This window comes from Alosa pseudoharengus, unplaced genomic scaffold (genome assembly GCF_046254945.1).
Source record: "Alosa pseudoharengus isolate Yale_2024_CS ecotype anadromous, Long Island Sound unplaced genomic scaffold, YU_APseudo_1.1 YU_APseudo_1.1_scf_2, whole genome shotgun sequence".
NCBI classification, from domain to species: Eukaryota; Metazoa; Chordata; class Actinopteri; order Clupeiformes; family Clupeidae; genus Alosa; species Alosa pseudoharengus.
The window spans coordinates 59,859,690-59,873,198 of NW_027468663.1; the positions used below are offsets into that span (position 1 = coordinate 59,859,690).

The 13,509-nt window shown below is 41.4% G+C and overlaps 1 protein-coding gene across 2 annotated transcripts in view; it reads left to right on the forward strand.

The window, feature by feature from the left end:
- The window catches only part of atg2b (autophagy related 2B), a 121,061-nt gene extending 112,005 nt beyond the window's left edge, over window positions 1-9,056 (forward strand). For both annotated transcript variants that reach the window (XM_076295679.1, XM_076295678.1), the window contains exons 42-43: window positions 7,226-7,375; window positions 7,758-9,056. In XM_076295679.1, coding sequence (XP_076151794.1) covers window positions 7,226-7,375; window positions 7,758-7,988 — 381 coding nt within the window. In that variant the 3' untranslated portion in view covers window positions 7,989-9,056. The remainder of the gene's footprint in view (window positions 1-7,225; window positions 7,376-7,757) is intronic.
- Window positions 9,057-13,509: the final 4,453 nt, after the last annotated feature.

The window sequence follows — 13,509 nt, forward strand, 5'->3', positions numbered from 1 at the left end:
CCAATCGCATGGTGCGAACCACACAGGTAATGACATCACTAGAGCTGACCAATCGTATGGTGCGAACCACACAGGTAATGACATCACTAGAGCTGACCAATCGCATGGTGCGAACCACACAGGTAATGACATCACTAGAGCTGACCAATCGCATGGTGCGAACCACACAGGTAATGACATCACTCGAACTGACCAATCGCATGGTGCGAACCACACAGGTAATGACATCACTAGAGCTGACCAATCGCATGGTGCGAACCACACAGGTAATGACATCACTAGAGCTGACCAATCGCATGGTGCGAACCACACAGGTAATGACATCACTAGAGCTGACCAATCGCATGGTGCGAACCACACAGGTAATGACATCACTAGAGCTGACCAATCGCATGGTGCGAACCATACAGGTAGCACGCCTCTCCTGCTCCTCACACCACCATCTTCTCTAGCTGTGTGTGAGTGTGTGTGTGTGTGTGTGTGTGTGTGTGTGAGTGTGTGTGTGTGTGTGTGTGTGAGTGAGTGAGTGAGTGAGTGAGTGAGTGAGTGAGTGAGTGAGTGAGTGAGTGAGTGAGTGAGTGAGTGAGTGAGTGAGTGAGTGAGTGTGTGTGTGTGTGTGTGTGTGTGTGTGTGTGTGTGTGTGTGTGTGTGTGTGTGTGTGTGTGTGTGTGTGAGTGAGTGAGTGAGTGAGTGAGAGTGTGTGAGTGAGTGAGTGTGTGAGTGTGTGTGTGAGTGAGTGAGTGAGTGAGTGAGTGAGTGAGTGTGTGTGTGTGTGAGTGTGTGTGTGTGTGTGTGTGTGTGTGTGTGCAAGTGTGTGTGCAAGTGTGCAAGTAAGTAGGGATGTCCCGATACCATTTTTTTCAAACCGATACGAGTACAAGTATTTACATTTGTGTACTTGCCGATACCGAGTACCGATACCGATATTTCTACCACAAAATAACTAGCATAAAATTACAATGAATTTTCTTCTCTGCTCTGATTGTTACAATAAGCCTAAAATAAATATAAATAATAATGAGTATCAAATAAAATATATAATAGCAGGCTATTTCAAACCAAAAAACAAACCATTCTGTCTAAAACAACAAGTCTCCACACTGGCAATGTGTCCATATCTTAATTAAAGACATTATTAACTAGATTATCTTAATTAAAGACATTATTAACTAGATTATCTTAATTAAAGACATTATTAACTAGTTATTTTAATTAAAGACATTATTAACTAGATTATCTTAATTAAACACATTATTAACTAGATTATTTTAATTAAACACATTATTAACTAGATTATCTTAATTAAAGACATTATTAAATATATTATTTTGCACTGTGTCCATATCTTAATTAAAGACATTATTAACTAGATTATTTTGCACTGTGTCCATATCTTATTAAAGACATTATTAACTAGATTATTTTGCACTGTGTCCATATCTTATTAAAGACATTATTAACTAGATTATTTTGCACTGTCTGTCTCAGTAAACTCTGACAGGGCAACAAAACATGATCCCCTGTGACTCTACTGTAGTTCTAGAGACCTTTGTAAAATTGGTGTGGCTCCTTTAAGAGTTTAGAGTGAGCGGCCACCTAGCGAGAGAGGGAAAGCGAGAAGATGCTTCTGCCGTCTACCAGTGTTGTAGTCAAGTCACTATGCCTCGAGTCCAAGTTCGAGTCCCCAGTGTTCAAGTCCGAGTCAAGTCCAAGTCATTAAAAAAAAATTCCACTACTCATCCAAGTCAAGTCCGAGTCGAGTCCCTATTGATCAAGTCGAGTCCAAGTCCAGCACTTAAGTAAGCATAGCCTACATGTCGTTCCATTTTTTCCCATTGCAGATGAAGTCCTTAAAAGCAAAACGGACAATCTTCTGTCTCCATGCAGGGGTTCCATCACTTGTGTGAAAGCAGTATTGCCAAATTTCTTGCCAAACCCAATGTGTTGTATTTATTATATCGGAGAGAATACCATACCATAGCCACACCATAGCCTAGGCCTACTCATAATAAATAAGCAATCCACATCTCAATCACACAGGCCATTTAGTCACATTATGCTGTTACTGACTGCTGACAATTGTATAGGCAGTGTTAAGTTCATACTTCACAAGAGCTAGATGGACGTTGGAGTAGGCCTATTTTGTAAGAGGTAGTGTGGATCATAAAAGGGCCTCCCACGGGCATTTTCTAAAAATTCTGGCTGTTAAATAGCCTACACAATTTTAGCGCAGTTTGGGAGGGACAGAAACAGAGCAGGGCCCGTCTTGGTAGCTTCTTTCTGACTCCCGTGACGTGAACACTGGCTACCGGCAACTGCATAATTATGTTATCACTTCACTGATACTATGGAGACATATTTCACGTCAACAATAGAGATGAAAACTAGCTTTCGGTTAACGGAGATGCAGATCTGCCTAATTAATTTATTTGTGCAACAGGCCACATTCTATGTTCATTTCAGCGAGATGAGTGAAATAAAAACATTTTAAGCTGCCATCGCCATAGGCTACTATTTGCTACGATATTCACCTGTTAGAAATAGAACAAGTTACTATTTCCTTTTTTTTCGTGCAGTGGATTAGGCTATCAAATCGCTCGTTTGAACAGTAACAGTAATCCACTTCATTCGTGGTTTTAAATATAGTTGTTTCTGGCCTACCCACGAGAGGTTCAGTTTGTCAGTTTCCCTTGCGCAGACATGTAGACCTACATTGAAACTCTACATGGACACTCTACTAGGCAATTTAATGTTATGCTTCTGTATTAAGAAGTATGCTATATCTTGATCGGGAAAACTTTTAGTTTATTTGTCTTTCATCCGATAATAGCCTGCTGCAAATTAACAGACAGAAGCACGGCAGGGCACGCCCCAAATGAGAATGAATGAATGGAACCTCGCTTCTCGCATCAGTCAGGGAAAACACTGTTCACCAGTTAGTTTTAGGCCAGAGTTAGTGAACGAGACTTATGCATTGTCTAAACTATTGGCCAGAGTTAGCGAACGAGACTTAACTATTGGCCAGAGTTAGAGAACGAGACTTATGCATTGTCTAAACTATTGGCCAGAGTTAGCGAACAAGACTTATGCATTGTCTAAACTATTGGCCAATGAATAAAGCGGTGATGTTTCACACACTATGCCTTGCATCTGCCTGTTGCTCATGACTTCAGCTACAGTAGAAGTGAATTGGGCGCTGACTTTGGTCTTGGAGCATATAATGATACGACTAACGTGACTATCTGGACTGAAATAAAGGCAGGAAAGTTAACATTTCTCAGTATAAATGACCAAAATGTGTGATAAAAAAAAATGTGTGACTTAATTAAACACATTATTAACTAGATTATTTTGCACTGTGTCCATATCTTAATTAAACACATTATTAACTAGATTATAGACAATGGTAAGCATTGTCTAAACCAGGGGTGGGCAAACTTTTTGGCTCAAGGGCCACACTGGGTTTTGAAAATTGGCCGGCGGGCCGCATACACATAAAAAAATAAATTTTTTATAGCCTATAATTTAGTATGAAAAGTATTTCTTTTGAAATATTAATGGCTTAAAAATACTGCTAATTTTATGCTGTTTAACAAATGTATAAATTGTGCACTGTCGCTTTAAGACAGTCGCTTTAATTCACGTTTATTTCTCAATGATCTTCTGCCTGCTACGGTATGGCCCTCTCACACTTTTTAAATGGTCAATAGTGGGAACTACTGGTGCCTTCATGATTTCCTTTTAAAAGTTTCTTATAAGAAGGAGATATCAATTATCAACAATGACAAGCCAGCTGGAACCTGCGGCTCTGATCTGATCTCGAGTGCAGACGCGTTCCCAATTAAATGGATCGCATGTTCACGTTAGATCTGCTGCAAAGGAGATACCTAAGAGTTAACTTAGTTTAACATGATGTTTAGGGCTGGGACAACGCGTCGACGTAATCGATGACGTCGACGCAAAAAATACGTCGATATGAGCGTCGATTCGTCAAGCATAACGTGTGCTGCTAAATATTTTTAATTTTACACCTTCAGTGTTTTCCATACGTTGACTAATCTGTGGCTGGGCACCACAAAATCAAAACCGGCCACCACACATTGATGTTCTATGTTGTAGGCCTGCTATTTAAATTAAAGATAAGATAAAATAATTTCATTGAGCTGCACTTGCCACTTACTCACACAGCCTTTCCTCGCCCCGCCCGCTCTCTCTCGTAACGAGCCCGCTGCTCCTCCTCTGCATGTGCATTTAACAAAAATTCACGATTGTTGAAGGATTGTTGTTGCCACATAGAAGCACTGCATAGAACACAGTGGGCTACATTGCTATTAAATCCGCTTAGCATTGTGACCCTGCTGCGCAAATTTGTTCAAAACCGCTGCATTAAAGTTAAAGTAAACTCTGCTAAGGTCTTATCACAACATAGTACATTGAGGAGACTAAACGAAGTTAAGTTACAGTATGCAATCAAGCAGTAGCCTTATCTCAAAGCTAACGTTAGAATACTGTTTGGATGTCAAGTTTAGCATGCTTACTTGCAGCTGCTTGTATTACTCATGCAGGGCTCATTTTATTGACTCTGTTTGCAAAATCCAGATGGAAATGGAAAAGTGTTTTCCAAGACTCAAAAGTGCTTGTCCAAAGGAGAAGTACAAACTGTTATTTGAACTACGTTATGAATTGCATCCACACATGATTCCCACACGAACGTCTTAAAATGACTAACTGAAACTTTATTGAATGCTACCTCTGACTAAGAATACATTACTTTGCACTTGTAGTTACTTGCTCTTCAGTCTTTTATTTTGGAATCTTAAGAGCAATAAACATATATTGCAATGTTAAATAATTCATGTTTTTTCATTCAGATATGTAAATAAACATGTATAAGTTGCTATTAGTGAATTAATGGGGAGATAATCGGATCGAATCGAAATCGAATCGGACTGAAAAAATGAATCGTTAGATTAATCGATGCATCGAAAAAATAATCGCTAGATTAATCGTTTAAAAAATAATCGTTTATCCCAGCCCTAATGATGTTATCTCTATTTAACATTATGTAACATTGACATTGTAAACGTTCTCTAAGGAGAGTGAAAAGCAGTAAAGCTAACCAACGTCGTCTCTATCGCAGGAAAAAAATAGCGAGCAGCCTGATAACCAAATGAAATGCTCAACGGGCCGGATGAAAGTGCGTGGCGGGCCGGATCCGTCCCGCGGGCCGCAGTTTGCCCACCCCTGGTCTAAACTATAGGCCAGAGTTAGCGAACGAGACTTATGCATTGTCTAAACTATTGGCCAATAAATAAAGCGGTGATGTTTCACACACTATGCCTTGCATCTGCCTGTTGCTCATGACTTCAGCTACAGTAGAAGTGAATTGGGCGCTGACTTTGGTCTTGGAGCATATAATGATACGACTAACGTGACTATCTGGACTGAAATAAAGGCAGGAAAGTTAACATTTCTCAGTATAAATGACCAAAATGTGTGATAACAAAACACTATGCAAACAATGAATTTCTTGAATTTCCCCTTGAGGATCAATAAAGTATCTATCTATCTATCTATCTACAAATCACAGTTATCTACTGAAACGGAAACCTCATGGTGTTTGTTTTGTATGCTAGGCTACTTATCCCCAACTAGCACCAAGTACAGAGCTACACCAGCTACACCAGCGACGCACAACAACAACTAGGCTACACTAACACACCAGCGACGCACAACAACAACTAGGCTACACTAACACACCAGCAACGCACAACAACAACTAGGCTACACTCACGCTACACTAACACACCAGCAACGCACAACAACAACTAGGCTACACTAACACACCAGCAACGCACAACAACAACTAGGCTACACTCACGCTACACTAACACACCAGCAACGCACAACAACAACTAGGCTACACTAACACACCAGCAACGCACAACAACAACTAGGCTACACTAACACACCAGCAACGCACAACAACAACTAGGCTACACTAACACACCAGCAACGCACAACAACAACTAGGCTACACTAACACACCAGCGACGCACAACAACTACTAGGCTACACTAACACACCAGCGACGCACAACAACAACTAGGCTACACTCACACACCAGCGACGCACAACAACAACTAGGCTACACTCATGCTGCACTAACACACCAGCAACGCACAACAACAACTAGGCTACACTCACGCTACACTAACACACCAGCAACGCACAACAACAACTAGGCTACACTCACGCTACACTAACACACCAGCGACGCACAACAACAACTAGGCTACACTCACACACCAGCAACGCACAACAACAACTAGGCTACACTCACGCTACACTAACACACCAGCAACGCACAACAACAACTAGGCTACACTAACACACCAGCGACGCACAACAACTACTAGGCTACACTCATGCTGCACTAACACACCAGCGACGCACAACAACTAGGCTACACTCACGCATAGTTTAGGTGAGCTATAGTTAAAACAGAAAACCATACGTGCGAGGGTATTAGCATAGATTCAACGCAGATACATGAATCTAGCTAGTTGTATACGTGCGAGGGTATTCAACGCAGATACATGAATCTAGCTAGTTGTATACGTGCGAGGGTATTCAACGCAGATACATGAATCTAGCTAGTTGTATACGTGCGAGGGTATTCAACGCAGATACATGAATCTAGCTAGTTGTATACGTGCGAGGGTATTCAACGCAGATACATGAATCTAGCTAGTTGTATGTTCAAGCGCAAGACTGAAATGAGCGTTGTGAGTAGGCTTCATGAAAGCGTAGCGGCTACAGTGATTTAGGGGAAACTGTGTAAGTTTCGGTGGGTGGAATCAGTAAAGCGTAGCGGCTTCAGTGATTTAGGGGAAATTAAGTATCGGTGGGTGATATCGGGGAGTTTTTATGAGTACGAGTATATGGGCCCAGTATCAGCCCGATCCCCGATGTCAGTATCGGTATCAGGTCATCACTACAAGTAAGCAAGTATGATGAGGCCTATAGTATATCATTCTTTATTCTTTATTCATGTGTCATGTAAGTATATGTATTGCTCTTTGTATTGATACCTGCTTATGTGTGTTTGTGTGTGTGTGTGTGTGTGTATGAGCATGTGTATCTGTAAATGTGTGTGTGTGTTTGTGTGTGTGTGTTTGTGTGTTTGTGTGTGTGTATGAGCATGTGTGTGTGTCTGTTTTAGGCAGCTGCGGAGACGGCATATGACATGGTGTCTCCAGGAGCCAATGAAGCAGAGGACCGGAGACTAAAACGCTATTCTCATCACCGATTGGCTCATCAGCCTGTTGATCTGCGAGAGGGTGTGGCCAAAGCCTACAGTGTTGTCAAAGAGGTAAGCCGTTTCCATAGCGACAGACAAATAACTTAGATCACTATCAGTTTCCATAGTGTACATACATTACTATCAGTACAACTCTGATCCTAAACCTATAGCCCTGGCCCTAAACCTATAACCCTGGCCCTAACCCTATAACCCTATAGCCCTGGCCCTAACCCTATAGCCCTAACCCTATAGCCCTAACCCTATAGCCCTGGCCCTAACCCTATAGCCCTGGCCCTAACCCTAACCCTATAGCCCTGGCCCTAACCCTATAGCCCTAACCCTAAACCTAACCTGGTTTGTTGCTTTTGATGATGTCACTGGTAACGTTGCCCTCCAATGGCCCAGTGTGGTAAAGCAGCAGCACTGTGGTCCTGTGTGTGTGTGTGTGTAGGGTCTGACAGACACGGCTCTTGGCATCATCGTCACGGCGACGCGGGAACATGAGCAGCGGGGTGTGACTGGCGCTGTGGGCGGAGTCTTGCGTCAGTTGCCGCCGGCGGTGGTGAAGCCGCTCATCGTTGCCACGGAGGCCACTTCAAACGTGCTGGGCGGAATGCGCAACCAGATCCAACCGGACGCTCGGCAGGAAGAGACGCAGAAGTGGCGTCTGGGGGAGGAGTGACCACAGCCAATGGGAATGCAGCATCATGTGCTGCTGGCCAATCAGATTCTCTGATATGTGTGTGGCCCTAACCTTAACCTTGGACTGAAGTAGCTTGTGAATATACGAATGTGTGTGTGTGTATGCTTAGCAGTTAGAATAATTAACTCTGGTTTGTGTGTGTGTGTGTGTGTGAGGGAGGGAGAGAAAGAGGAGTGAGAGAGTGAGGGAGAGAGAGAGGAGTGAGTGAGTGAGGGAGAGAGAGAGGAGTGAGTGAGTGAGGGAGAGAGAGAGGAGTGAGAGAGTGAGCTGTGTTGTTCTGCCCTCTGCTGGTCTGGTGATGCAGCTGCAGCTCCTGACTGTATGGCACCAACACATGTTGATTTGTGTGTGTGTGTGCACGTATGTAAATATAGTGATTTATGTTTGTATAAGCAGGTGGATGTAATGGTGTGTGTGTATGTGTGTGTGATTAAATGTAGTTAGTATTGAGTATGAGTGTGTGTGTGTGTGTCTGTGACTAAATATAGTTAGTACTGAGTATGAGTGTGTGTGTGTTGGGGGGGGGGTGTACACGCTCATGTGTGCATTTGTGTATTTTCTTATGTTCTTTATTTCATAAAGTGCTGCTCGTGTGTATGTGTGAGAGAGAGAGGGGGAGAGAGAGAGAGGGGTTGTGTATATTGTGATGTTATGGCTAACACAGTTAACCAGTCTGTAATATGTAAAAGAGGGAGGACACACACACTAGCATACTGTTCATATATGGAATATGTGGAAACCATACTGGAACACACACACACACACTAGCATACTGTTCATATATGGAATATGTGGAAACCATACTGTAACACACACACACACACTAGCATACTGTTCATATATCTAATATGTGGAAACCATACTGGAACACACACACACCCTCTCTTTCTCTCTCCCTTATCCACTCACAAGTGCTGATGGATTGTGACTTTAACTATGTTGGGAATGTCATGTGTTGTACATAAATGTACAGTTAATCAGTTCATTTGTGAAATTTCTATGAAGGCATGTAAACTCCTAAAGGGAAATAAAGCATTTCATGTCTGATGTGAGTGTGTGTGTGTGTACTGTATCTGTGTGTGTGTGTGTGTGTTACATTACCTTCTATCTCATGCACAGTGCAACTGGAACGTTTTCACTTTCCCTTTCAGTTTCCCACATTTTGTTGTTTCAGATCTTAAAATGGATTCAATTCATTTTGTTGTTTCAGATCTTAAAATGGATTCAATTCATTTTGTTGTTTCAGATCTTAAAATGGATTCAATTCATTTTTTTTCTCATCAATCTACACACAATACTCCAATACTAAAAAAAAACAGGTGTTTGGAGTGTTTTGTAAATTTATACAAAAAGTATGAAATATTCCATTTACATAAGTATTCTGGGCCCTGTAAATCAAAGCTTTAGCTAACGTTAACGTTAGCTGCTCGTAGACCTTACGCATATCGTAAGCCTATCGTAAAAAGATACAATTGTAACTGAAATGATTCGCAAGTCTACATGTAACGTAACTTAAGAAAAAGGATTACGACTGCTTCAGACCACACGTAACGCTGTCGTAAGTGAACAACCTATATAGGATATATAGGATAACCTACCTATGACTCATTTGCAGTCATGCCAGCACTCTTGCATTCTCTTCTCTTCGCCTCGTTATTTTAGCAAGCATTTGTTTCCTGCCGTTGATTGTCGCGTCTTGTGTGCTCCTCATTACCCAGCTGTTTTTGCGTCCCAAATCTTCTTTCTAACGTATTGTTGTGTTTGTCAGCTTGAGAATAAAAAGTTTTTATTCCTCTCTAACGTATCGTTGTGTTCGTCAGCTTGAGAATAAAACGTTTTTATTCCTCTCTACCCCAGCGACATGTATTTCATTATCCTCAGCCGTCAAGAGCAGCTTGAAGACAGTGAGCCAAATTCACACGTTGTTGTCAGAGGGAAACGGACGCTGATTCCCTAGTTACCACAGCATTTCCCTAGTTACCACAACATTTACGATTCCCTAGTTACCACAACATTTACGATTGTTTTACGATTGATTTACGCGTTCGCAAGCCATGCGTAACGTAAATTTACGTTTGATTTTCGAGTTACAGGGCCCTGATCCCTTGTTATGATGACACTTGCAATTGAGCTCTGACGCATCCTACCAACCCTAACCCAACCCTTACCCTACTGTTGTCAACTGAGCTCTGGTGCATCCTACTTTTATCAACTGAGCTCTGGTGCATCATACTTTTATCAATGGCCCTTGAGTTGCTTCTACAACTTGATTACCTGTGCCTAAATAAATTCATTGGACATTAATAGGAGAGGCACACATCTGTCTATATACGGTCTCACAGTTGATGGTGTATGTCAGAGTGAAAACCAAGCCACAAGGTTTAGAGAATTGTCTGTAGACCTGCGCAATGGTATGTGAAGACACAGGTCTGGGGAAGAACATTTCTGCAGCATTGAAAGTGCTCAAGAGCACGTTAGCCTCCATCATTCTCAAATGGAAAAGTTTTAAAACAACCAACAATCTTCTTAGATCTGGCCACCCAGTCAAACTAAGTATGGGGAAGAAGGGCCTTGGTCAGACAGGTAACCTAGGACCCAGTGGTCACTATGGTGAGATCCAGAGTTCCTTTGTGGACATCAGAATCATCTATTTCCTCTATTTTAACTTCTGTTGTTCCATACATGTGCAACGTTTTCACAAAGCGTATGATATAGCACCTAAATGGCCTAGTTTTAACAGTGTATGATATAGCATCTATATGTTCTAGGGTACCACCCCCCCCCCATCCGCTTTTTGTGCCTCCCTACTTTCTAGCAGCAGTGTATATCCCTTAGCAATAAGTAGATACAGCATATTGGGTATTGAAATATTCACAGGAATCCCTAGAAATTGAACATCCATGTTGCTTTATCCAATATTAGTTGTGCAGATGTATAGTGCATCTTATACACACCCATTGAACCAACAAAGAAATTGCAAAAGTAGAGACATTTGTGTAATCATTCCATATTTTGTGTAGTCATTCTATATCAGAACCCCTGACATACATCCCAAATAGTTTGAATTGAGACCAGAATTATGCTTCTACACCAAGAGGTTGCCACACAGTAAGCATTTTATTGTCAATATGCATCTTGGGTAGCCAAAAGTCCTATAGGGAGTTTCCATAGGGCATTTTACAAAACGCATGATCATGTCTTGGCAAATAATTGTCTCATAGTACTCATATTTCATTCTATATTGATCTACTCCCTAACACAGCATGTTATCACAAAGGGTCTCAATGTCTCTACAGCTGTTAAAGACCTGGGGCCTCATGTACAAAGACTTGCGTGGATTTCATACTAAAACATTGCGTACGTGCAAATCTGAAAAGTAGCGTACGCACAAAAAAATCCTGATGTATGAAACTGTGCGTACGCAGCATTCCACGCAGCCTTTCTTTGTACATCCCAATTAACGTGAAATTAAGCGTACATGCACAAGCATTACACTCCACCCTCTCTCCTCCCTCAATCACACTCATTTTAATATGCTAACTAGAAGGCCACTCGAGAGCGCAGACCTCCGCGAAGACAAAATGGCCTATCCTGCAATATTAATAACAATGAAAACTCATTTGTGGATCCATTCATACGAACTGCTCCAAAGTTTAATAATTGAAATCATCAAATTAATAAAAGTTTATCTCCAGCGAATGCGAGGTAGAAGTGTTCATCCGACGAAATGGCAAGCATCTTACGTCTTCATCATCTGTAATTAATAACAAAAAAAACAGTAGTGGCAGAGCGTAGCAGAGTGGCTAACTATAGGGTCAGAGACCGTGGCAGAATTATTGGTCAGTCTGCAAGTAGGTGACAGGGTTCGCATAACTGGGTTTGATGCATTTGAACCATTACAACGCAACTGCATTAATTAGTAAAACATTAAATCAATCGTGTCCACGTAGACTACCACGCATCGCGCACTCGAGGTGGAATAAACAAAGTTGATCCAGGCCACATCGCCACAACATTACGATTTCTAGATCCCTATATTTGCACACAAGTGTGACAACAATAATGCGAATGCTTACTCGAGGAAAGTCAAAGTATCCTATGCAGTCAATCACACTAAGGAAAATATAGCTTATATCCGCGCTTATTAGTCAGCATATCTATTCTATCTATATGTGTAGGCCTGTGGTCCCCAAACTACGGCCCGCGTATTATTAGTATTATTTTATTAAGTGTGCTTGCTGCAAAGCAGCACACTTATTGTTCTTCTTAAGTTTTATTATTAAGTGTGCTTGCAAAGCAGCACACTTATTGTTCTTCTTAAGTTTTATTATTTTTCCCGTCTCCCTAATTTTTTGTCAGCTCTAGCGCCTAGGCCCTTTGAGACAGAGACACCGTTCCAACTTTAAAACGTCCGGTCAGTACCGGTGTAAGTTGGTCGCGAAGATGACGTCAGGTGGGCGTGTCGTTCGTCCGCCATATTGGATTGAACTAAATTTTCACAGGTCACAAATTTGGTCCGAACGCCACGAAACTTGACCTACATTATCCTTGGACCAAGCCTCACAAAAGTTACCGGAAGGATTTTTGATTTTCGAAAGCGTTTGCCCGTCACAGCCAAACAAAATCAGCGGCGAAGCTCCGAAACAGGAAGTCGTCCATATCTCAGGAACACTGTCACATATCGATACCAAATTTTGGTGACTCCAATATGAGGGTGCGTAAGCTAAAAAAAAAAAAAAAATATTCTAAAAGTTTCCATCATTTTGCAAACCACCCACAGGTATTTGGTAACTCTCACCATTCACCTTTGCACCATTCACCTTCTATCACAATGCCTTCCAAGTATGCTCAATGCCTCTGGGCAGCCACAATGTCTCCGGGCAACCTTGCCCACTCATGAAATCCTTGCTCTGCCATGGGATAGTATGGACTTACGAACTGAATTAGCAAGGAGAACAGTAGCTATATATAGCTTACATAATAGAGTTGTTTTCACATTGACGGTATTCAAATTAAATTTTTCATTATTGTTATGATTTCATGATGGGAGAGTATTATTAAAAATGTTACAAGTATGCAAATTCATATGTATGGAAATTAGGTTTTACTGGGTTGTTTTGTTGTAAAGACATGCAAGGCATTCTGGGCCATGTAATAGACAAACAGTGGTCGGCAGCGTTAACTTGATTTCCATTCGTATTCATATGAATAGGTGTTTCTGTAAACCTAGGGACAATAAACAGCCATCTCTGTTACAAAAACGACCAGGTAATCGCTCAATGAAAAGGAAACTATGATAAAAACATTGTTTTCCTCAAAGCATGGATTTGACGACAGTACAAACCGGACATGTCACGTTAATGTTAAATACATCCGAACGCTAGGTGGCAACGTTGTACTACATTTCACATACATACGGTGACATCATTAGAATTATGTGAGCTTCACAATTAAGGAAGTTGCAAATATTATGTAATTTATAATGGGAAATTATTGGAAA